General features: G+C 42.2%; 1 protein-coding gene and 1 long non-coding RNA gene across 6 annotated transcripts in view; both read left to right on the plus strand.

Moving 5' to 3' along the window:
* The window catches only part of METTL6 (methyltransferase 6, tRNA N3-cytidine), a 15942-nt gene extending 1097 nt beyond the window's left edge, over positions 1-14845 (plus strand). For 3 of the 5 annotated variants that reach the window (XM_086674269.1, XM_025913208.2, XM_086674270.1), the window contains exons 2-6: positions 39-413; positions 1871-2005; positions 5426-5596; positions 12141-12282; positions 14159-14845. In XM_086674269.1, the coding sequence (XP_086530395.1) occupies positions 189-413; positions 1871-2005; positions 5426-5596; positions 12141-12282; positions 14159-14340 (855 nt within the window). In that variant the 5' untranslated portion in view covers positions 39-188 and the 3' untranslated portion in view covers positions 14341-14845. The remainder of the gene's footprint in view (positions 1-38; positions 414-1870; positions 2006-5425; positions 5597-12140; positions 12283-14158) is intronic. The other 2 variants (XM_086674271.1, XM_025913206.2) reach the window with 2 other exon arrangements.
* Positions 14846-19091: 4246 nt separating this feature from the next.
* Positions 19092-23341, plus strand: part of LOC147577153 (uncharacterized) — a 31417-nt gene continuing 27167 nt past the window's right edge. Inside the window, exon 1 of the long non-coding RNA XR_015239968.1 lies at positions 19092-21371. This is a non-coding gene — a long non-coding RNA (uncharacterized LOC147577153). The remainder of the gene's footprint in view (positions 21372-23341) is intronic.

The raw sequence follows: 23341 nt of genomic DNA on the forward strand, positions 1-23341 counted from the left end.
CTAGAACCACTAACCGGAATCTCCTTTTTCCTGCAAAGCACCCAGTGCTGCCCGAGGCTTGAGCCCAACGTGAAGAACCACATTTGGAAAAATCCTTCCTATGTCCGCAGTATCAGCTTGGATTACTCAGGTTACTCAGGGTTGGGGAATCTTCAGCAGTGTTAAATATATTACCATCGACTTATGGGATGGCTTCTTTGCAAAGGAAAGGGCTGCAGGCAAGAATTCTCAGCGCTGAAGAAGAGGAGAAATTGAAAAGAGACCAGGCTTTAATGTCTGATTTTAAACAGCAAAAACTGGAAAAAGAGGCTCAGAAGAACTGGGACCTTTTTTACAAAAGAAATAGCACTAACTTCTTCAAAGATAGACACTGGACCACCAGAGAGTTTGAGGAACTCAGATCATGTAGAGAGGTAAACTAATATTGAACCTTGTTTGAGTTTTTCATTTCAAATGTGAAGAGGAGTGTTTATTGCCTTCCTATGGGTCTCCAGTGGATTTAGTAGGTCCTGGGTTGTATGTAGGAAAGAGAGCTTTCGAGGGCATTTTCTGTTTCTTAAAGCCAGTCTGAAAGTCATAAATATTGAATTCATACTGGGTGACTTCAGTGACAGATTCAGATTCATAATAAAGACGATAAACACTTTACCACGGCCCTTTTCTAGAACTCTACATGTTGTGTAATTTAAGCCCTACAAAAACAGTGTGAAGTAGGCATCATTGTTATCCCTACTTGCAGGTAAAACGGGGCACAAAGCTCTTTTAAGAGAGTTGTCTAATGATAGAACATGGTGAGGGAAGAAGTCCAGATTTGAGTGCAAGCAGTTTAGTCCCAGAGCCTGTTATTTTAGCTATTATCCTGTGTTTTCTTCTTTTTTTTTTAATGTTTATTTATTTGAGAGAGAGAGAGAGAGAGAGAGAGAGAGAGAGAGAATCCCAAGGAGACACCATGCTCAGCATGGAGCCCATCTTTGGGCTTGATCTCACCACTATGAGACTCTTGAAATCAAGAGTCGGTGTGGTTTATATACACAATGGAGTACTATGTGGCAATGAGAAAGAATGAAATATGGCCTTTTGTAGCAACGTGGATGGAACTGGAGAGTGTGATGCTAAGTGAAATAAGCCATACAGAGAAAGACAGATACCATATGTGTTCATTCTTATGTAGATCCTGAGAAACTTAACAGAAGTCCATGGGGGAGGGGGAAAAAAAAAAAAGAGGTTAGAGAGGGAGAGAGCCAAAGCATAAGAGACTCTTAAAAAGTGAGAACAAACTGAGGGTTGATGGGGGGTGGGAGGGAGGGGAGGGTGGGTGATGGGTATTGAAGAGGGCATCTTTTGGGATGAGCACTGGGTGTTGTGTGGAAACCAATTTGACAATAAATTTCATATATTAAAAAAAAAGAAAAGAAATCAAGAGTCGGATGCTGTGGGGTGCCTGGGTGGCTCAGTTGGTTGAGCACTCGACGTCAGCTCAGGTCATGATCAAGAGTTCGTGGGTTCCAGCCCCACATCAGGCTCTCTGCAGTCTTTGCAGAGCCCACTTTGCATCTTCTGTTCCCCTCTCTCTCTGCGCCTTCCTGGCTCCTGCTCGCCCTCTCTCTCAAAAAAATAAAACATTAAAAAAGAAAGGGAGGGAGGGATGCTTAATCGACCGAGCCACTCAGGTGCCCCTGCTGTGTTTTCTTTATACTAAGCTGCCCAGTGTTGGACGACAAGCAAGGTATCAGTATTAGCTTTAGGTTCTCAGTTCACTTGTTTACTGTCTGCCCCATGGGGGCAGAAACCTTGCTTCTCCTGTTTGGAGACATGTTGTAGGTTGGTTTGTTTCTCGATGATGCAAACGACTTTGCATCTCTTTCCCCAGTTTGAAGATCAAAAATTGACTGTGCTTGAAGCTGGCTGTGGTGTTGGGAACTGTTTATTCCCGCTTTTAGAAGAAGATCTGAATATCTTTGCCTATGCCTGTGACTTTTCTCCAAGAGCAGTTGAGTATGTCAAGGTTGGTGCCTTGTCCATGTTTCTGTTATGTTACTGTTTTCTTAGATTTCTTTGACCTGCCCTCTCTGCCCATTTGCTTATTAATTCCAGTTCTCTCTTTGAAGCTAACCAGCTATGACCACCATGAATGTGTTTTTCCTGTTTAAATACCTGTATCATACATACAGAAACATAGCTTTGGGGTACCTGCATGGCTCAGTCAGTCGAGCATCTGACTCTTGATTTCAGCTCAGGTCATGATCCCAGGGTTGTGGGATTGAGCCCTGCATTGGGGCTCTGCACCTCTCCTCTGCTCATGCTCTGTCTCTAAAATTAAAAAAAAAGAAAAGAAAAGAAACACAGCTTTATTCAGAAAAGTAGAAAGAACTACCAAAATGATACCCATATGCTTCTACCTAAATTGAATGATTGCCAGAATTTTGTACATTTACTTTATAGACTTTTTTCTTTGCTCAACTATTTTTTTTTTTTAATTTTTTTTCAATGTTTTTTATTTATTTTTGGGACAGAGAGAGACAGAGCATGAATGGGGGAGGGGCAGAGAGAGAGGGAGACACAGAATCGGAAACAGGCTCCAGGCTCTGAGCCATCAGCCCAGAGCCTGATGCGGGGCTCGAACTCACGGACCGCAAGATCGTGACCTGGCTGAAGTCGGACGCTTAACCGACTGCGCCACCCAGGCGCCCCAGATTACAGTTATTTTAAATGCCCAAACTTCTAGTTCCTATATCTGTGTCATATTTGAGTCTGGTTCTGATGATTGCTTTGTCTCTTCAGACTATTTTTTCTTGCCATTTGGTATGCCTTGTACTTTTTTTTTCACTGAAAGTCAGGTATGTTATGTAGGGCTATGGATACTGAGGTCATAAGGATTTGTAATAATCTAGACAGGAGTTTAGCTGTGTTTGAAATCTGTTATTGTTATAGTTACCTGTGAGGTTTATCGTTGCTATGGCCACCAGAGACTTCAGAGTCCTCTGGTGACTTGGTTTATGTCACCCCTTTTGGCTTTGGGTCTGCTCTTCATACTGTTCCTCATAAAGATCCTCTCTCTTACAACTTTCCCAGCTGCAATCCACTGTTGTTATTACCACTGGAGACTTGGTAAGGTGTGGGAGAAGGGATTGTCATCTAATGTTCTGATTCTCAGTTTTTGAACTGTAGAGTGGGCCTGTGTCTCAGGTGTGGCCTTCACAAGTGTGTCTGCGCTCTAGGACTAGAGCTTTCCTCTCCCTTTCGTCCCTCAGTATCTACCTGGTGTCCTCTTCGATGGTCTTGAGGCCATTCTCCCTTCAGATCAAGACTAGGTCTATCAATCCCCAGCACCTCCACCAAAAAAAAAAAAAAAAAAAGACTAGGTCTGGGGGGCGCTGGCTCAGTCCGAAGAGCATGCAACTCTTGATGTTAGGGTTGTGAGTTCAAGCCCTACATTGGGTGTGGAGATTACTAAAAAAATAAACTTAAAAAAAAAAAATTAAGAATGGGTCTGGGCAGAGCAGTTTCCTCCCCTCTTGGCAGTGGTATTTCGCTAGTACCCTAAGGCTGCAGGCTTCAGGAGACCTTTCCCCTGTAGTTTGAATCTTTTCTTCCTTAAAGGAGATGAGAAAGTTCAGTACTAGATGGAGCACCATCTTCTCTGTGAGAGCCCCGTGATGTTCTTGGAAGAAACACCTATAAAAAGATGGGAGTGTTCCTGTTAGTTCCACCCCCAGAGGCCCAGAGGCTTCACGCTATAACATCCGCACTCAGTCTACAGCAGTTTGTCAAATTTCTAGTTTTATCTTTCCAGTTTGGGGGTTTCTGCCTCAGGTAAGCAAATGCTTCGGTCCTGTCTCTCCCTGAAGGCACTTATCTGTCTCCAGGTTGGGGGATGGCTGCTGGTTCGTTGGCTCTATTCTTTGATGGGTTCACAAAAAAAGCCATTACTTGGCTGTCTGTCCATCTTTTTTCTTATTGTAAGGATGGGAGCTGCATTTTTATACTACTGTACGTCTTTGAACTGAAACCAGAACCTTTAAGTCACCTGGGTAACCAATTGTCCTTTAACACAAGTGTATAGCTAGTTGTTCTAACACAATACGTTGAATGAGAAAATTCATTTTTCTTCCCTGATAATTGTCACTTTTATTGTCTACCTTTTTTGATATGTCATCTTTGTCACTTGTCTTTTGTCATATGCGATACTAAATTCCCCTATATACGTGGGTCTGTTTTGGGGACTCTGATCTGTCTTCGTAGTCTATTTGTCCCCATTCTCAAACTTCATTGTTTCAGTACTGCATTTTGTAGTAGGTTTTGAAGTCCAGTGGTGTACCTCCTCCTTCATTGTTCTTCAGTTTAAAAATTGGCTTGGCTATTCCTAAAGATTTTTGCTTCCAGGTGAATCAAATTTGCCTTTGTGTCAAGTTTCGAGAAATCTATTGGGATTCTATTGAGATTGCATTGGATTTAGAAGCAGATTTATAGGTAGAATTGACGTCTTTTCAATATTGAATCTTCCCATCCAAGAACTTTGTATTTATTCGAGTCCTTATTTACATTAAAGAAAGGTTTGTGGGGCGCCTGGGTGGCTCAGTCAGTTGAGCGTCCAACTTTGGCTCAGGTCATGATCTCACAGCTTGTGAGTTCGAGCCCCACGTCAGGTCTGTGCTGACAGCTCAGAGCCTGGAGCTGCTTCGGATTCTGTGTCTCCCTCTCTCTGCCCCTAACCCACTCACATTCTCTCTGTCTGTCTCAAAAAAAAACATTAAAAAATTTTTTTCTTAAAGAAAGGTTTGCTATTTTTTTATAATGCTCTTATAAGATCTTAGACTTCATGATACTCTTATATTTATAAGAGTATTATATGTATTTTTTTTGATAATGCTCTTAAACCCCCCATTCAAAATGTACAGGAACACACTTGTTTAAAAAAAAAAAAAAGTGGGGGTGGGGCGGGGAAGAAGAAGAAATTTGGTTTATTTGGCTTGCTGTCTCAAGGGAAAATATGCAGAAATGTGGGAGCATCTCCATGAGTGGATTGGGAAGGACTTCTCAGAGGATTTAGGCTTGTAATGGGTGATTTCAAAGGAGGATTAAGGAAGCACGGGTCAGTTTTGACTTATCCCTCTAGAAATCTACGCTTCTAGAATGCGCAGCTTTGAACATGTGATATCTCCTCAGTGTTCTATCCTCAGTTAAAGATGATTTGTTAAAATGAAATCTTGCCCCTCCTAGTAACAGCAAATGCTACATGCATTAGCGTGCAAATGGCACATTAGTCAGTTTTACCCAGTAACAAAGTGATCTGTGATTTTTGTGTAGCAGTGCACAAGTGGAAATAGATCCATTTTCCATCGGATCTCCTTTTGATGCTGTATTTTTCTCTGTGTGTCCACATGGGTGTCGCATTAAAATTCTTTTCTTTTTCCCCCTTCTCTAGCAAAATCCTTTATATGACACAGAAAGATGCAAGGTGTTCCAGTGTGATCTAACCAAAGATGACCTTCTGGAACATGTGCCCCCAGAGTCCGTGGATGTTGTCATGTTGATATTTGTCCTCTCTGCTGTTCACCCTGATAAGATGCACCTTGTCTTACAAAACATTTACCAGGTTAGTAATTTGGAGCCTGGAGGTTGGACGTCCTGATCTTTTTGCTTACCTCCCCTCTGAGGCTCATGTCTAGTTCACAAAGCCCCCTCATTCTCACTAGGTGTAGGCCATGCAGTCAGTGTATCGAAGGGGTTCTCCTACGTAAAACATTCAGTTTGAATTCTGGTTTGTCTGGTAGCCATCACTGCTCTTCAGTTTGGCCAGCTTTGGAGTGAGGATGATTTTGTAGTTATCTGGGCTCTGTGCATGGAATAACATGCAGATAGTCCCTGCTGGAAAAGGAGAAGAAGATATGGTTCGGGGTCAAGAATGTAGTCCGGCATCAGAGTGCCTAGAGACGATACCTGGCTTCCCTGCTTAGGCAAGTTTCTTTACCTCCCTGAGCCTCAGTTTCATTACCTATGTAATACTGAGATACTGAGATGAAATACACGCAATATGTATAAAGTGCTTAGCACAATGCCTAGAAGGTGGTAAGTGCTCTTCAAAAATCAGCCATTGTTGTCACTATCATCATTGTTGCCAGAATGAGGAGAACCCAAACTTCTCTGGCCATCAGGAGGCTGCTGTAGCACTCAGGAAGTAAAGCATCACTCTTAACTCATGTGACTCAAGACAAATCACGTCATCTTCCTTCTGTGGGCTTCAGTGTCCTTGGCTGTAAAATGGGGGTGTCTGTTAGGGTTATTGTGAGATGCAGGTGAGATCATGAATGAGGCTGCTTGTAAACTACGGTAGAAGCTCTCTTATCTGTGGCAACAATGTTGATTAAAGATCAATTAAGTCATTTTATTATGACTTAAAATATGTTAATACTCTTTTATCACTCTTTTGATGTAGAGCCACAGCCCTTTCTTTTGAGTATGGGGCTATTTACCATTTTTCTTACCATCTTATGAACCACATACATAGTAGCATAGTAGAGTTCTGGCTTCTTTAAAAGTGGAGCAAAGACTTAACAATGATTGGAAACTTAACGCAAGGGCAAATTTTTTTATATTTTTAACCTAGACTTACCTTTGATTCTCCCATGTCTAACAGCAGTTCAGTGCTTCTCTATCAAGTCTTTCCAAAAGTTTCAGTGTACTTTTCAGAGAAAATAAAAATGCTCTTTACTTGCATTGCATTGTTTATATATTCATATATAATTCTAAATCTAAGTACAGCTGGTGTAAGCAAGTTTGGGAACCAACACAAGTGACCAGTGGTACGCATGCAGGTCACCTGGGGGCCACTAAATGGCAAGGGCACACAATGTGGAAAGCCTGTTAAGCCTCACCTGTTCAGTGAGTCAGAGGCCTCAGTCAGTCTCCTTTATAAAAGGGAGAGAAGAACATTCAGCAAGTTGAAAAAGTAGACGTTTTAAATGTTTTTTAAGTAGCGAAACAAATTTCAAGACACTGGAAACCTTTTAGGGAGTAATTCTCACTTAAAACAACATTTTAAGAAATTCAGATATTGCCATGGTGGTTTCAGCTCTCTGCTCATGAGGTTTTGTAAGGTTTTTTCTCCTTACTTCCCCTTTCCCTGCCCCTGGTATCCGAGCAGATGAGAACCCAGAATATACCCACAAATGGGCATGGAACTGAAGCTGAGTAAAGAGGGAAGAGAGGGCATCAGGGAAAAGATGGTAGGATCACCTGATTTGAAGGTCCAGGTGAGGACAAAGGATGATGAAAGATGGGGAAGTAGAGAGAGCTGAAAAGATGGGGCAGGGGGGAATGACCAAGGTGACTTGTATGACACTGAGAGACCGGAGGGGTTATGCTTTTTAGTGTTGACAAGACTTCAGGACGTTACCATGGGAGTGAGTGGTTTAGAAGGGTAAGACCTTGGAAAAGTTCAAGTCATTAAGAGGCCAGCATATTTGGAGGGATAATCCACATATATTGAAATTACTCTGAACTAAGAATGGAGTAGTATTAAGGAGAGGAGAATAAATCAGAAACATTCATCCTGAAACAGGGAAATGACCCTGGCACTGATAGATGACAGTAATATTAAGGGATAGCAGATGATATAATCTGATGACAAGAGATTCAGAGCTAGGGATTTTAGGGAGGAAAGAGAATACATGAGAAAGTAGCAATGAGAAGCATGGAGGGCGCCAGCCTCATCTCTAAGCCCAGTGGTACAAAGGTGAGGAGAGAAAACAGCCATGACTTGAGAGGTTGCAGGGAAAACAGTGTCCTCAGGAACAGTCTGTTAGCACCAGGATGTGAAAGGAACATTGAGAAGAGGTGGATACTAGTGATTTCACTGATGAAAGGTTTCAGGGATTGGAGAGAAGTAGGAGTTGGGGACAGAATAAAGAGCATCTGGAACTCGATGGGGCGAGAGTGCCTACTATCAGTTTTGCTTTTCAGCATTATCCTGGTGGTCCTAATCAGCTCAAAAAGACAAGAAAGAAAATAAAAGATGGGGGAAAAATAGGGATGAAAGACAAAACTCATTTGCAAATAATGTAATTGTCTAATTAGAATATATTAAGACTATAAAAGTATAAGATGAACGTACTCTGCTTAATGTCACAGAGCTATTCACACCTAACGAAGAGTAACATGCATTGTGCAATCTTACTTTTCTATTTAATATTATACATTTTATTTTCTTAATTTTTAAAAAAAAATTTTTGTGTGTATTTATTTATTTTGAAAAAGGGAGAGAGAGAATCTCAAGCGGGCTCCGCACTGTCAGCACAGAGCCTGATGTAGGGCTCAAACCCACACACCATGAGATCATGACCTGAGCTGAAACCAAGAGTCGGAGGCTTAATTGACTAAGCCACCCACGTGCCCCCTATACATTTTATTTTTTGTTGTTGTTTGATTGATTGGAGGTTTTGGGTAGGGTTTTTTTGTTTGTTTTTTGAGCAAATTGACAAGGTGGTTCTAAGTTTACATGAAAGAACAAAGATCAAAACACTTCTGAAGAAAAACAAAACGGGGGAAATCTGTACCCTACCAGATGAAAAGACTTCTTACTGCTACAGTAATTAAGATAGAATGATGTTAGCAGGGGGACAACTTGAATGTGATAGCTTAAACACAGATCCACGCATACATAGGAATTTGATATATGGTAGAAGTGACAATGAAGATCACTAGAAAAATAGGGACTGTTCAGTAAGTGATGCTGGGACCACTGGGTGTCCATGTAGGAAAGAATGATTGTACTTCTCCTTCACATCCTATACAAAAATCATTCTCGGGTGAATTAAAGACTTAAGTGAAAAAGACAAAAATTTAAGCCCTTCAGAAGAAAATACAGGAAAAAATCTCTATGACCTCACAGTGTAGAGTTTTTTCAAAAGATGACTCAAAGCATTCTAAGCATAAAGATGATTATAACAAAAGTAGGAATTTCTGCTCTTCAAAAGACAATATAATACAAAGAAAAAAAACCCAACAACTTTGGAAAAGTGAGTTAAAGTCTATAAACTGTTCAAAGATTAGTACCCAGAATACGTGAGAAATTCCTGTGAAAGAAGTACAAGCAAATTAATAGAAAAATGGGCAGATGTGAGTAGTCGTTTTATTGAAGAGAACACACATATGAAAAGATTATCTCAGTAACCCAGGAAATGTAAAATAAAACCCCAATGAGATACCGCTAGGTTAACCAAATTAAAGAAGTCTGACAAAGCCAAGTATTGTTGAAGGTATGCCTATTCTTGACTTAAATAGAAACATACAGGGGCGCCTGGGTGGCTCAGTCGGTTCAGCGTCTAGCTCTTGGTTTCAGCTCAGGTCACGATCTCGCCGTTTCGTGACTTTGAGCCCCGCGTCAGGCTCCACGCTACCAGCGCAGAATAGGATTTAATAAAATTAATGGAATTTTCTGCCTCCCCCACTCGCGCTGTCTCTCTCTCTCTCAGGGTAAACTATTTAGAAAAATTTTAGTGGAAACATACAGTATATTATTTATATTTTAACAGTAATGAAATTTTTTTATTATTATCCAGTTGAGCTGTCTCAGTCCACACCTGGCCCCTGTTGTAACCTTTCTTTGGTAACAAATTCCATTTCAGCAGTCCTTTCTATTTTTACCCCCAATAGAATTCTTTTTTCAGCTGATGTGGAATGAGTTCGCAACAGTAGCAGATTGCGATCTCTCTGCCATCATACGTAGTGCGTGAGTCATTAATTTGAAACCATGTGCTTCATCTGAAAATTACAGAGGGAGAAGCAATCTCTCAGCCTCTGACAACAAGACCCAAAGGTGGGCAGCTCTGAGGCCTTCATGAACAACCACAGTAATAAGCTGTGGTAAGATAGATGTAATTACTGTAGAATGTTAACACTGAGAATTTTTAAAACTAGGTTTCAACTGAAAGACAACCTTAAGGTTGAATTCCCTCATTTTTGGAATAGAATGAAGTAAAAATAGACAAAATTTGTCATCAGAAGACCTGGATATTTGTCTGCCAGTGCCACCAACTTGCCTTGAAATCTCAGACAAGTCACTTTGACTCTGAGCCTTGCTTGCCGTAAAAGTGGCTATAATAGACCTCCCGTTCCCCTCCCTCCCCACCCCTAACCTACTTCTTGGAGTTGTTTAGAGAATGAAAGAACGTAATGGTGAAAAATGCCTGTTAGCCATGATCAAAGGAGGCATTAGTATTGAACTTATTATTTTATAGACAAGAAAACACAGGGATGAAATTACTTGCTCAAGGTTATTCAGTTAGTTATGGAAGAACTGGGATATGAAGCAAGACTTCCAAATTCCTGAGTGTTCTTCCCACTGTCCCATGGAGCCTTCCTTCTTCTGCAATTAAGAATAAGCCTTTTTCCTATAAACTAAATTTTTCAGAATTTTCTCTTCACAATTCACATTTTTTTAAAACTTGGCATTCTAGACTAAGATAGGATGTTTTTACCCAAGAGGCTCTTTACCGATGATATTTAGAATGCATCCCTCATTGATTAGAATTTACTAAATGAGGAAACTGCAGCTCACTTGGAAGTATTAGGGACAGTCTTTCATACCCCTATTCAAGAGGAAATACATCAAGCATCAAAAGTCTAATATGTCACGTCTTAAAAATCATCTTATTATTGTGATGAATCAGAATAAGGTTTAATTGGGGTGCCTGGGGTGGCTCAGTTGGTTAAGTGCCCAACTCTTGATCTCAGCTCAGGTCCTTTTTTCTTTTTTTTTTTTTTTAATGTTTTATTTATTTTTGAGGCGGTGGTGGGGGCAGAGGGGCAGAGAGAGAGGAAGACACAGAATCTCAAGGAGGGTCCAGGCTCCAAACTGTCGGCACATAGCCTGACATGGGGCTCAAACCCACGAACCGTGAAATTACGACCCAAGCTGGAGTCGAACACTTAACTGACTGAGCCACCCAGGCACCCTGATCTCCGCTCAGGTCTTGATCTCAGGGCTGTGAGTTCAGTCCTTGCGTTGGGCTCTGTGCTGGGCATGAAGCCTACTTTAAAAAAAATACAGAATAGGGTTTAATAAAATTAATGCCTTTTAAGTCTGCTCTTATTTAGTAGCGTTCATGCATTTTGAAAGAATTCTCACATAAAGAGGAAATGTCACAGTACATACCACTTTCTCTTCATTTTGAAAAGCATATGCTGTTTGCTTTATAAGATGGAGGTAGTTATAATACCCACACCCTGCCCGTGCCTACTCCCAATTTTCGAGACACCTATTCTGTGACACCTGTCTCTGAAAGACTTTAGTGACGGACTCCCAGCCGGGCCTGACCATGATCCCCTTCCCTACACTGCTGCACTGGCCTGGGGACCTGTTATAAGGCACATGTAGGACGAATACACAGTTACCCCTTCTCCCCTTAGCCTTGCTTTTCTTGTCAGTAGTGTGAATGAAATTGGAATGACACTTCCCCCAATCCCCCTCCAGGGCTAACAGGTGTCTCTGATTCTACAATATGCCTTTTGACCCAAATGTGAGTCTTGACTACCCCCCACTTAGTGGCCGAGGTGTGAATCGTGCATAAATCACTTATGTATTGTCCATTTTCTCATCTTGCACGAGGATGATAATCTCTCCTTTCTCCCTCCCTCCTGTCTGATAAACTGCCGAGTGCTCTCTGTTATTAGCATGGTGGGCAAGCTATGCATAATTGTAGCACAGTGAAACCCAAGCGGAGACTTAAAATGAGGAAAGCCAGCTAGAATCAGTAAGAAACTAAAAGGACATATTTTTTTAAAGGGTCACTTTGACTTCAGGATCATATACTAGGAGATGGCTGATAAAATGGCAGGAGAACATGCCTTAAGATAAGACTTTGATTTAACGTCATTAACATTTTAATTGATATGACATTGGACCTTGTAGGTGCTCAAGAAGTATCCCTCTAATGCATGGGGCCCCGCAGGTCTTGCTATACCTTTGATTAGGGGGCTGTTTTCCCTTCAAACTATGGATGGTTCAGTCTGGTTCCTTTCATAATTATCACAAATGTAAGATATCTTAATCCCTGAATCAATCAGATTTTATTTTATTTGAATAAGTTTTATTTGCCTGGGTTCCCCAGAGTTACGTGCCGCCTGCTTTTGTTTCATAGGTATTAAAACCAGGCAAAAGTGTCTTGTTTCGTGACTATGGGCTATATGATCATGCCATGCTTAGGTTTAAAGCTGGCAGCAAACTTGGAGAAAACTTTTATGCTAGACAAGATGGAACCAGATCGTATTTTTTTACTGATGGTAAGATTAATGGAATTTGTCTTTAATTGTTTACTTGCTTGCATTATCACTGGGGTGCTGGCCGGAGGCGGGGGCGGCTGCACGTAGCGCAAGGTCCCGGCTGGAACAGTCTCCGACGCGCACCACGTAGCACCTGGGACAACAGGGACGCGGCCCTGGCCGTGGTGAGCTCACAAGCCTCCTCTGGTGACAGTGTCTAGTTAGTGAGCCCAGGTTAGTGGACAGGCTCTGACATGCCACGTGGCTGCCCTACCAGGAAATGTGCTGGAAAAGGGGGAGGGCAAATGCGGATCCTCACTTCGTCCAGTCACAAAGAAAACAGGTAGGATGGGGCACCAGGCTGGCTCAGTCAGAAGAGCATATGTGACTTAATCTTGGGGGTCATGAGTTCAAGCCCCACACTGGGTGTGGAGGTTACTAAAAACAAATAAATAAACTCAAAAAAAAAAAAAGACAAATATAATACCTGGAGATTACCTTCCCAGGTTATAAAGGCAAGAAACCTTTTTGTATAAAGGTTTTAAGTATGCAAATTTACTATAGGGGTCTTTAAAAAGTCATTTTTTAAAAATTCCTCCTTAATATTTATTCATTTTTGAGAGACAGAGCACACACAGGGGAGGGGCAGAGAGAGAAAGGGAGACACAGAATCTGAAGCAGGCTCCAGGCTCTGCACTGTCAGCACAGAGCCTGATGCGGGGCTCGAATTCACAAACCACGAGATTGTGACCTGAGCTGAAATTGGCCACCCAACTGACTGAGCCACCCAGGGGCCCCTAAAAAGTCATTTTGATAAGAAAAGCATCCAACCCCCGAACATTATTTCAGTCTTATACTAGATATTTTGAACTATTCGTTTTAAGCCTACTTAATCATTTGGACCACAAAATAATTACCTTCTTAAACTCTATTTTTACAACCGTTTGTATTTCTTAAAGTATTCTTTTGGATGTAGAAGGAAATCAGAAATGAGTGATTACCATTAAAACTGCAAAGCCAGAAAATGTCAGGGGAAAGTTAAAAATATTCATGCTCCTGTTTACTGAAATCTCAATTGTAAATAATTGAGAAGATGTAGTGATGTCTGCAGAGTACGTCAGAGCGTGTCCTCAGAAGCAGGGCTCTAAGGGTCTTCACTTTCACTACATGGCCATTCTGTTGGTTTCAGTGAACATGTAGTGATGTATTATTTGGGTTAAAGTTTCCTTAGGGTATATCACTACAAAGGGATTTTCCCCGCCACTCTGGTTACAGAATTTCCTCCTTCGTGTTAGGATAGGTGAGGTGCTTGGTGCAAACAAACTGAACACGTGAAGACTTTATATGAATATAGCCACATTGAATATTGTTTCTTTTTACTCAGACATTGGTATTTGGGGATTCATAATAATAGGGCAAGGTGGCCATACTCCAGGTTGTCCTTAAACTTTTCTGATGAAATTATTTAGTTGGGGGTTTCTATTTGGGTGTGAGATGAGAAGTAGGAGTGTGTTACTTTCTAAAACAAAACCTTCTTTAAATTTTAGCACTGGAGTTTTTGTTATATTAAAAAAATACCATAGCCCTCCTCCCTGCCCCCCCCCCCGCCCCCTTTACCACCTCAGAGCAAACGTAGTATCAAGACCATGAGCGTCACAAGGGCACCTGGGCGGCTCAGTTAAGCCTCCAACTTCAGCTCAGGTCATGATCTCAGGGTTTGTGAGTTTGAGCCCCGTATCGGGCTCTGTGCTGACAGCTTGGAGCCTGGAGCCTGCTTCAGATTCTGTGTCTCCCTCTGCTCTTCCCCTGCTTATGTTTGCACGCTCTCTCTGTCTCTCTCTCAAAAATAAGTAAACAAACAAAAGACCATGAGCATTGTTGATCTGCTTCTTTACAGAATTCCTGGCTCAGCTCTTTATGGACACAGGTTACGAAGAAGTGGTGAATGAATATGTGTTTCGTGAGACGGTGAATAAAAAAGAAGGCCTGTGTGTGCCGAGGGTTTTTCTTCAGAGCAAATTCCGAAAGTGTCCTAAGAACCCAACACCCTTGACCCTGGGCCTGGGTCACAAGTCCTGACCTTTCACAAGGTTGACATTTGTGCCTCCCCTTGAAGAGGAAAGTTTGAAGTAACTCTATTTTGTATATTTTTTATATTTTAACTTTTTAAAAATGAGCATATATAATTTTTATATGGAAGGGTAGCAAGTGTGTGTGTATATTACAACAATGCAAATAAAATTTCCAGGCCTGAAAAGTAAAGAAAGTTTGATGGTATAATGTAGGGCAGCCAGGCTGTCTGACTGAAATTCCACGAAGGGAAAAGCATAAGCGCTTAAAGAGATTCTTGCCGTCACTACTGCGAGTCTGTAAGTGTGCCCCCAGGCAGCATGTCAGGCAGGCCTGTGGAAAAATGAGGCCAAATAGACTGAAATAACACATCCACATGTATTTTTAGCCTGAAGGATTGTTCTCTTTTTCCAGTGTCTCCTATTTGCCCGTTTTTCTCCGCTTCAGTTCATTTATGTGCCTCTTCAAGACCAGTGTTTCACAAATACAGCTTTTGCTATGACTCGAGAACCCACCATGGCTCCCTGCCTAATTCTTGAGACCCTTTGTAATTGAACCAGGCCCTGGCCACACTGCCCCAGGGAGAGAGGGGAAGGCCGTCTTCCCGATGCAGTTTCTCCAGGAATACGGTGGATGGACTGACCTAAGTCCCCACTGGGATATGAAGCAGTGGCTTGGGAGGTAATTGACCAACATGGCCAAAATCACACAGCTAGTGTTGCAGTGGGATATGGGGAAATCCTTAAATTAGTGTGCTGACCTGTTTCCCAAGCATCTCCAAATAATGCCTTTTACCCTATGACATAAAATCCAAGCGCTGTTGGCTCGCTAACAAAAGATCCTATAAGCCTTCCTGTTTCCCCTCTGCAGAGAGCTTGTCTATGAGAACATTTGTGTAAAGTACATTGACTGTGGTCTGCACCTGCAGCAAGCTAAGGCCCTTTCACCGTTGCCACATCTGAGGAGGGAGGTCCCAGTGGGGAATGGGCTGCATAATAGTCCTAGCCGGTCTGTACGACTAGAATCAATCCTGGCTCCTGGAGAGAAGCGGGGCAGGCGTTGGGGCTCAGGCAGAGTGCCGGCTGGCATCCTGCCCTCTGGGCCCGACTTCTTGGGAGTGGCTTCTGGGGATGGGGCAGGGGATGCAAGAGGAACCCCGGTCTCTTGTTGGTCTGTTGCTTCATATACTCTCTCCCTTTCTTTTGAGGGCTAAAAGATGGCTCTGCTAGGTGAGAGCAAAACCGATGAGGAATTGTACAGAGTTTATCTCTTGCAGTGTTTTTTTTTTTTTTTTCTTTCTTTTAATCAGCTAGTAAAGATGGATTTATTGCAGGGTTCATGGGCCCTCTCCTAGATCTTGGGTCAGGCCTGGCCCCAGAGCATCTGGTAGAGGAGAGCCACGACCAGACGCAGGGTCCCCACTTCCGGTCCAGGGCTCCTTCCTCTAGCCTTCTCCGAGTGAACCCCACTCCTAGCTTCAGCCCCAGGATGCGCCTTCCACAAAAGTCCTTCCCTCCATGAGATATGACTAGTGCTGCTTGGATTTCCGTGGCTGAGCTGAATAAAATCAGGGTATTTAAAGTAGAAAGTAGGGAGCTGTGTAGGGCGTAGGATAAGCATGGGCTTTTGTTATCAGAAGTCACTTGGAATCGTGACCTCATCATTTACCCTCATTTGTAAAATGGGGATAGCTGCTGAGAAGCACACCTACTGGAGGTTGCTGGTCCGAGGCGGATCATATGCCGAGAGACAGGAGTGATGTTCTCAAGAAAGCTGAACAGGCTAGTAAGGACCCTGGCTGTAAGAAAAGGCCTCTCTACCTTCACTAGTAGTTGGCTGAGGGGACACCCATGAATAAGACTAACTAACAGGAGCAGTTATGGCCCCAAAGTCCTACCCCATAAAGGAAAGGCTGCAAAGTTTTCACTTGGAGTATTTAAAGTTGGCCTGATGACATAGGTAACCTCTCAGTTACCCCACTCTAAAATACATTGGTTGTAGGGGCGCTTAGCTGGCTCAGTTGGTGGAATATGTGACTCTTGGATCTTGGGGTTGTGAGTTCAAGCCCCACATTGTGTATAGAGATTGCTTAAAAATGAAAACTTTAAAATACATTGGCTATGAAATATACTACTTAAGTGAATGAGGTGACGTAGTCCATCAGAGTTTTAGCCATGAGCTAATGGATTGGATTAAGAAACAACAAACATAAGGCTAAGCATAATAAAAACATGGCTACAGTCCCACTGCCTCTGTGCCTTCCTGTTGATTCTCCCCAGGCAAACCTCTTATCATTTCACCGCAGGTTAGGACAGTAGAGCAGCAGGGCTTTCCACATTTTGGGCGCCAGGGACCCAGGAAAGCAAAGCCACAGTTTAGTAGCAAAACTAACGGCATTTGTTAAATCAGACTACAAAGAGTGCACCAAGTATTGCCTTGTTTTCACAGACAGAAAACGGCTCCAGAAAGGTAGTGAGTACTAGTTAACAGTACTATAGAAAGTAGTAGAAGTATCATAGTATTATATAGTTCGTATCCGTACTATATATAGTATAGTACATATATGCTATACGATGTATACTGTATACTGTACTATACAGTACTAGGTATATGTTTTGAGTTTTTGATATACTACATAAATAATGCTAATAAAATTATATCACATGGTTTGGAGTTTGGAAATCTGGGTTCAAGTCCAGGACTTGCCCCACACAAGTCGCCAGCTTTACAGAGCCTCAGTTTTCACATCTGTAAGGCTGAGTTCTTGGCACCTACAGCAGAGGGCTGCTGTCAGCCTTTAACGAGATCATCCACTTGGGAGTGCTTTGTTCACTAAAATGTGCCAGCCAAGTGCTAGTTATTTCTATTAGTTTGTATTCCCCAAGAAAATAACCTCTCCCATTTTTCTTAAACCCCAATTTCTCTTCCAGAAGCCTGTCATTTTTAAGCATAGGGTCCTCAAAAGAGGCCGCAAGGGGGCGCCAGACGCTAAATAATCCCGTTGGCCTTTCCAGCGTGTCCATTTTTATTGTCATCGAAAAGGAAGGCAAATGCTTACAAATGTGTTTTCTAGGTCAACTTTATCCCATATGATCAATTTTGGCCTCATTGTGGAAATAGCAAGGATGCTTTTATCCAGCGTTCAATATACCTTACCTGTGGAAGGTGGTTTGCTTTCAACTGAATTTGGGCAACATTTTAGGTAATAGGTTCTGAGAGGGTCTGCAAGCCCCCCCCTCCCCCATCCCTGAATGGTTCCGTGGATTCATTTTTACTGTTGCTAGGGATTAAGGCAACGCAAGAGAAGGGTCTCAGCCTGGATACTTATTTGCCTCACACATTATTCATAGTTATCTTTGACAGCATTCAGCTTCCTATTTCACAGTCATCAACCAAGAAAGGGAAAATTGTGAAAGAAATCATGTGCACCGAGAGAGTAAAGCGGGACCGTGTTTGCTGTTGGGAGGCAAATATTGAATATGAACGTAAATAGGCTCTGCTTCTGAAGCCAAATGAGTCATTAAACACAAAATTAGCTACATTTTCACTTTTCTGCCCTTCTCACACACGTGGCATTTCAGTAGCTAGTGTTCAGTAGGTACCAACTGGAAACAGGGTGCTGTGGGGTCACCCTGGCTGGAATATAGGAGTAGGAGGACTGTGGGCACACACAGAGGTAGGGGACTTCACTGAGCCAAAGTGGGGCAGCTAGGAAACCAAGCACAAACACACGGCACCAGAGGAAAGAAAAAGAGGAAGAGAGGCTATGGAAAACCTGAGCGTGACAACTGTCACCATCACTTGGAAAGAATATTTCCACACTTCGCATTAGAGGCGTCCTATGCCCTGGTTTAGGGCATGGCCGTGGAGATGAGAACGTGACGCAGAGCTCCTTTAGAGTGTCTTCCCAAGCACGTCTAGAAAACCATTGTGACCGGCAAAATGAGACAATTTACAACTTATGACAAAATGGTCAGCTCTGATTAGAAATAGTTATTGAATTGAGACTCCCTTTGTTGCCTTTCAAATGAATAAAATTTATTTTTTTTATATTTATTTATTTTTGAGAGACAGAGTGAGACAAAGTGAGACTGGAGGAGGGGCAGAGAGAGAGGGAGACACAGGATTGGAAACAGGCTCCAGGCTCTGAGCTGTCAGCACAGAACCTGACGCGGGGCTCGAACCCACAGACTGTGCGATCACGACCTGAGCCGAAGTTGGACGCTCAACCGAGTGAGCCACCCAGGCGCCCCTCAAATGAATAAAATTTAAAACATGCTCACACTCAGGGTGCCTGGGTGCCTCAGTTGGTTAGTGCCTTGACTCTTGATTTTGGCTCTGGTCATGATCTCACCCTTCGTGAGATTGAGCCCCTCATCGGGCTCTGCGCTGACAGCACAAGCCTGCTTGGGATTCCCTCTGTCTCCTTCTGCCTTATCCTCTCTGCTGACCCATGTGCGCGTGCATGCATGCTCTCTCTCAAAAATAAGTAAACGTTTTAACACACACACACACACACGCACACACACACACTGCTCATTCTCTTTCTGGGGCTCTTATTATTAAACATCGAACTTTCTCTACCACTACTATAATTTTACAGTCTGTTCTCTCTTTTTCCACCATCTCTCTTTTTTCATGTTTTGCTTTCTGGGAGATTTGATTCACAATCCTTCACTGAGTTTTTAACTTCTGCTTTCATATTTTTATTTTTTATATATTTTTTAAAGTTTATATTTATTTTGAGAGAGAGAGAGGATCCCAAGCAGGCTCTGCACTGTCAGCACGGAGCCTGATGTGGGGCTCAGATCCACCAAGTGTGAGATCCTAACCTGAGCCGAAATCAAGAGTCGGATGCTTAACTGACTGAGCCTCCCAGGTACCCCATCTGCTTTCATACTTTTAAATTCCAGGAACCCTTTTGTATTCTTTCATTGTTCGTTTTAAAAATAGCAACTTAGTCTTGTTTCATGGATGCAGTGTCTTCTATCTCTCCAGGGCATGCATTCTCCTCAGGGACACTTTTGTCCCCAAAGGCACAAAACGTGGTTCTTTGGTGGTTGGCCAAAAAATCTTAGACCGTACAATGATTTGTGACCCTTCAAAACTCAACCCTATCAGACAAAATCATATTCTTTAATATTTAATTTGTCTCATTAGGGAAAATAAAATTGAATTCTAATTTTTCTCCTCGAGGTGTAATTTAGGCTATCTCCCTGTACAGTGTCCCTGTGTATTAGTCGGAGTTCTCCAGAAAAACAGAACCTATGTATAGATAGGTATATAGATAGATACATACAGTTGACACGGGAACAACACAGGGGCTAGTAAAATAATCTGCAATAACTTAACCCTACTGTTGACTGCAAGCCTTACTGATAACATAAATGGTCAATTAACACATACTTTGTATGTTACCTGTATCATATACTCTATTCTTACAATAAAGTAAGCTAGAGAAAAGAAAATGTTAAGACCATAATAAAGAGAAAATACACTTAAGTACTGTGCTGTAAAAAATCTGCATATAAATGGACACAGTTCAAACCCATGTTGTTCAAGTCTCAATTGTATACAGTTTATGTATACACAGAGAGAGAGAGAGAGGGAGAACTACTGTATGGAACTGGCCCACACACTCAAGAAGGCTAAGAAGTCTAAGAGCTGTAGTCCCAGGTCAAGGATAGTGAGGCAGAGAGAAAGAATTCATCTAACTCATGGTTATTAAATTAACCATCACTCTGTTTTCTCTCTTTTTTCCCCTTTCCTGTTTTGGTCTCTATCTTTATTTTTAGGAGCTTTTCTCAGATGTGTAGTGATCCTTGGTTTTCCATTTATATTTTAGAACGGGGAGCTGCTGGGAATCTCTGAGCACGAGGGGGAGCTGTCAATGTGGGCTTCCCGGTGTGGCGATCCGACGAGGCTGTTGCTTTGTATAACCTCTAGTCTGCTATCTTTAGGTCTCTCCCGAAAATAAGCTTTCAGCCCCTGCCGGGTGGATGCCATCCACGCTACTCGTGATCTGGGAGCCAAGCCAGTGTGGAGTGGGGAGAATCTCAACATTTGGCACGTAAGCTTTCACAGAGTTTTCTGGGAAAGTGTTTAGGAGTACTATTTACCGTATAGTGGTGCATCCTCCGTTTTGCCTGGTGTGTCCCCTTAGGCCAAGAGACGCATTTTGTGTTTAGCCTCTAGTCTTGTTCTGGGGTGGGGACTGTTCAGTCGTCTGGCCTTGGGGACATGGGGAGGGGGCTTGGGGGTATAACTGCTCCTCAAAGACCTATTTTCAATGCCGTCTGTACCCACGATCCTGAGGCACAAAACCTTTGGGAGTTCTCCGTGCAGACTGAGTTGCTTTCTTACCTTTCATCACTATTGGCTTCAGATTCAGCTTTTCAGGTACACTAGGTCAGTTGTTACTCGTCCCTCTGCTTTCAAGTCCCCTCTCCCCCCATTCTATTATGTCTTTATGACTTTATCCTGTGCAAAACCCTTTTGTTATCGTTCTAGTGGGGTTTCTAGAAGGAGCTGAAATGAGCGCACTTGTTCTGCCACTTAGTCTGCCATCTGCTCCCAGTGGGGTCGGGGAGGAAAGGGCCGCGCATGGACTGAGGGACAATCTGTGGAAGAAAGAGATTGGTGTGATTGCCGAGTGCAAAGGGGCTGAAGGATTTGGAGGGATGGAGAAAACTCAGGGGAGCTGACCCTGTGGTGTGTGCTTAGAACGAAAGATAGGCTAGTTCCAGGTATTCTCTTGCGCAGAGTCCAGGATGTTGCCGAAGCAGGGTCAGGTCGCTATTCAGAGAGCTGCTTTAACCTGTGTCCCAGAGTATGTGTCAAGGACCTTAGAAATGGTCATGCCTTGTTTCGCATTAATTTGTCGGATTCTTTCCTCCGAGACAAGCTAACATATCTATAAGGACTCCTTTACGAAGGTGTTTATTAGCAGCATGAGTTGTAACACTAAATATTAGAAACAGTCTACACCACGGTTCAGCCACCTTGACCCATGGATCAAATCCAGCCTTTCTCCCATTTTGGTAAGTAAAGTTGCGCTGAAGCACAGCCACACCCACGTACACATTGTTTATATTTCCTTTCATGCTCTCACAGCAGAGACTATGGCCAGCAAAGCCTAGAGTATTTTCTAACTGGTCCTTTAATAAAAAGTTTGCTGACCCCTGGTCCAAATGACTAGTGAGGAAATGGATAAGCCAACTGAAGTACATCACACGACAAAATGGAATATAGTCAGTGGACATTATATATAGGAAGTGTTTTTAAACTGGTGAAAAATACGCATAACAAAATTTATCATCAACCATTTTTAAGCGGACAGTTCAGTAGCGTTAACTGTATTCACATTGTTAAAGAGCTTTTGCAACATTTTCATCTTGCTGGGCGCCTGGGTGGCTTAGTCGGTTAAGCATCCCACTCTTGATTTTAGCTCAGGTCATGCTCTCATGGTTCGTGAGATCAAGCCCCATGTTGGGCTCTGCTCTGACAGTGCGGAACCTGCTTGGGATTCTCTCTCTTTCTGTCTCTGTCTCTGTCTCTCTCTCTCTCTGTCCCTCCCCCACTCACTCATGCTCTCTCTCTCAAAACAAATAAACATTGTTTTTAATTGAAAAAAAAAAAAGAACAATTTTGTCTTGTAAATCCGAAACGTTGTACCCACTTAATGCCATTTTCCTTTTCGCCTCCCCTCCCTAGGCTCTGGTGAGCACCATTATACCTTACGTTTCTGTGAATTTGACTACTTCAGTCATCTCATATAAGCAGAATCGTATCGTTTTTTGTCTTTTTTTGTAACGGGCTTATTTTAGTTAGTGTGACATCCTCAAAGTTTATCCATGTTGTAGCATGTAACAGGATTTCATTCCTTCTTAAAGCTGAATAAAATTCCGCTTTGTGTATATACCACAGTTTGCTTATCCATTCATCTGCCAATGGATATCTGGGTTGCTTCTATCCTTTGCTACAGCGGATAATGCTGCTATAAACACAGGTGTACAAATATCTCTTGAGACCCTCCTTTCAACTCATTTGGCCGTGTACCCAGAAGTAGGATTGCTGGATTGTATGGCAGGTCTATTTTTAAATTTTAAGAACCCTCAATGCTGCATTCCATAGTGGTTGTACCATTTTTCAGTCCTACCCAATTGGAACGAGGGTTCCAATTTCCCCACGTCCTCAGCAACACTTGTTAATGTGTATATTTTTGATAGTAGCATTCTAATGGATATAAAGTGATATCTCATTGTGGGTTATTTATTTATTTAGCTCTGAAAATGTAGTCATTTTCATATAAAAGTATGTTATTTAAACCCACATGTAGTGGGTTTATTGTTATTCTGAAATGAATCAACACACATTTTAGATATTTCTTAGTTTTAATTTCCAATATGGTAGACATCGGTAGCTAGAACTCACATAAAAATTCTTTGGAGTCCTCCACAATTTTAATAGTCTTTTTTTTTTTTTGGAGGCTAGGAGTGTGAAATCAGCTTTACTGGGCCAAAATCAAAGTGTTAAGTACTCGAAGTACTTATATTTGGGAAAAAAATAGAAAATCGTATTTGAAAGCATGCCAAGAAATCAGAAGTATTTAAACAATTCAGTGGTGGATGAAACGCTTAAATTTGGTTTTAACAAGGATGTTGAGATAGGACAGTTTGTTAGCTGATTACAGAATAAGCTATTCATGTAGGGAAGAACTATCCAAAGGGATAGGAAGGCAGTGAGCAGGCCTAGAAGGGGTTGCTATGATGGGCTGTGTGGTTAGTAAACTGAGGGTTTGGTTTTTTTTTTAATTATTTATTTACTTTTTAATTTACATCCAAGTTAGCATATAGTGCAACAATGATTTCAGGAGTAGATTCCTTAATGCCCCTTCCCCATTTAGCCCATCCCCCTCCCACAACCCCTCCAGTAACCCTGAGTTTGTTCTCCATATTTAAGAGTCTCTTCTGTTTTGTCCCCCTCCCTGTTTTTATATTATTTGTGCTTC

Source organism: Puma concolor, chromosome C2, assembly GCF_028749965.1.
Source record: "Puma concolor isolate L17-30 chromosome C2, mPumCon1.1.hap2, whole genome shotgun sequence".
Classification (NCBI taxonomy): Eukaryota; Metazoa; Chordata; class Mammalia; order Carnivora; family Felidae; genus Puma; species Puma concolor.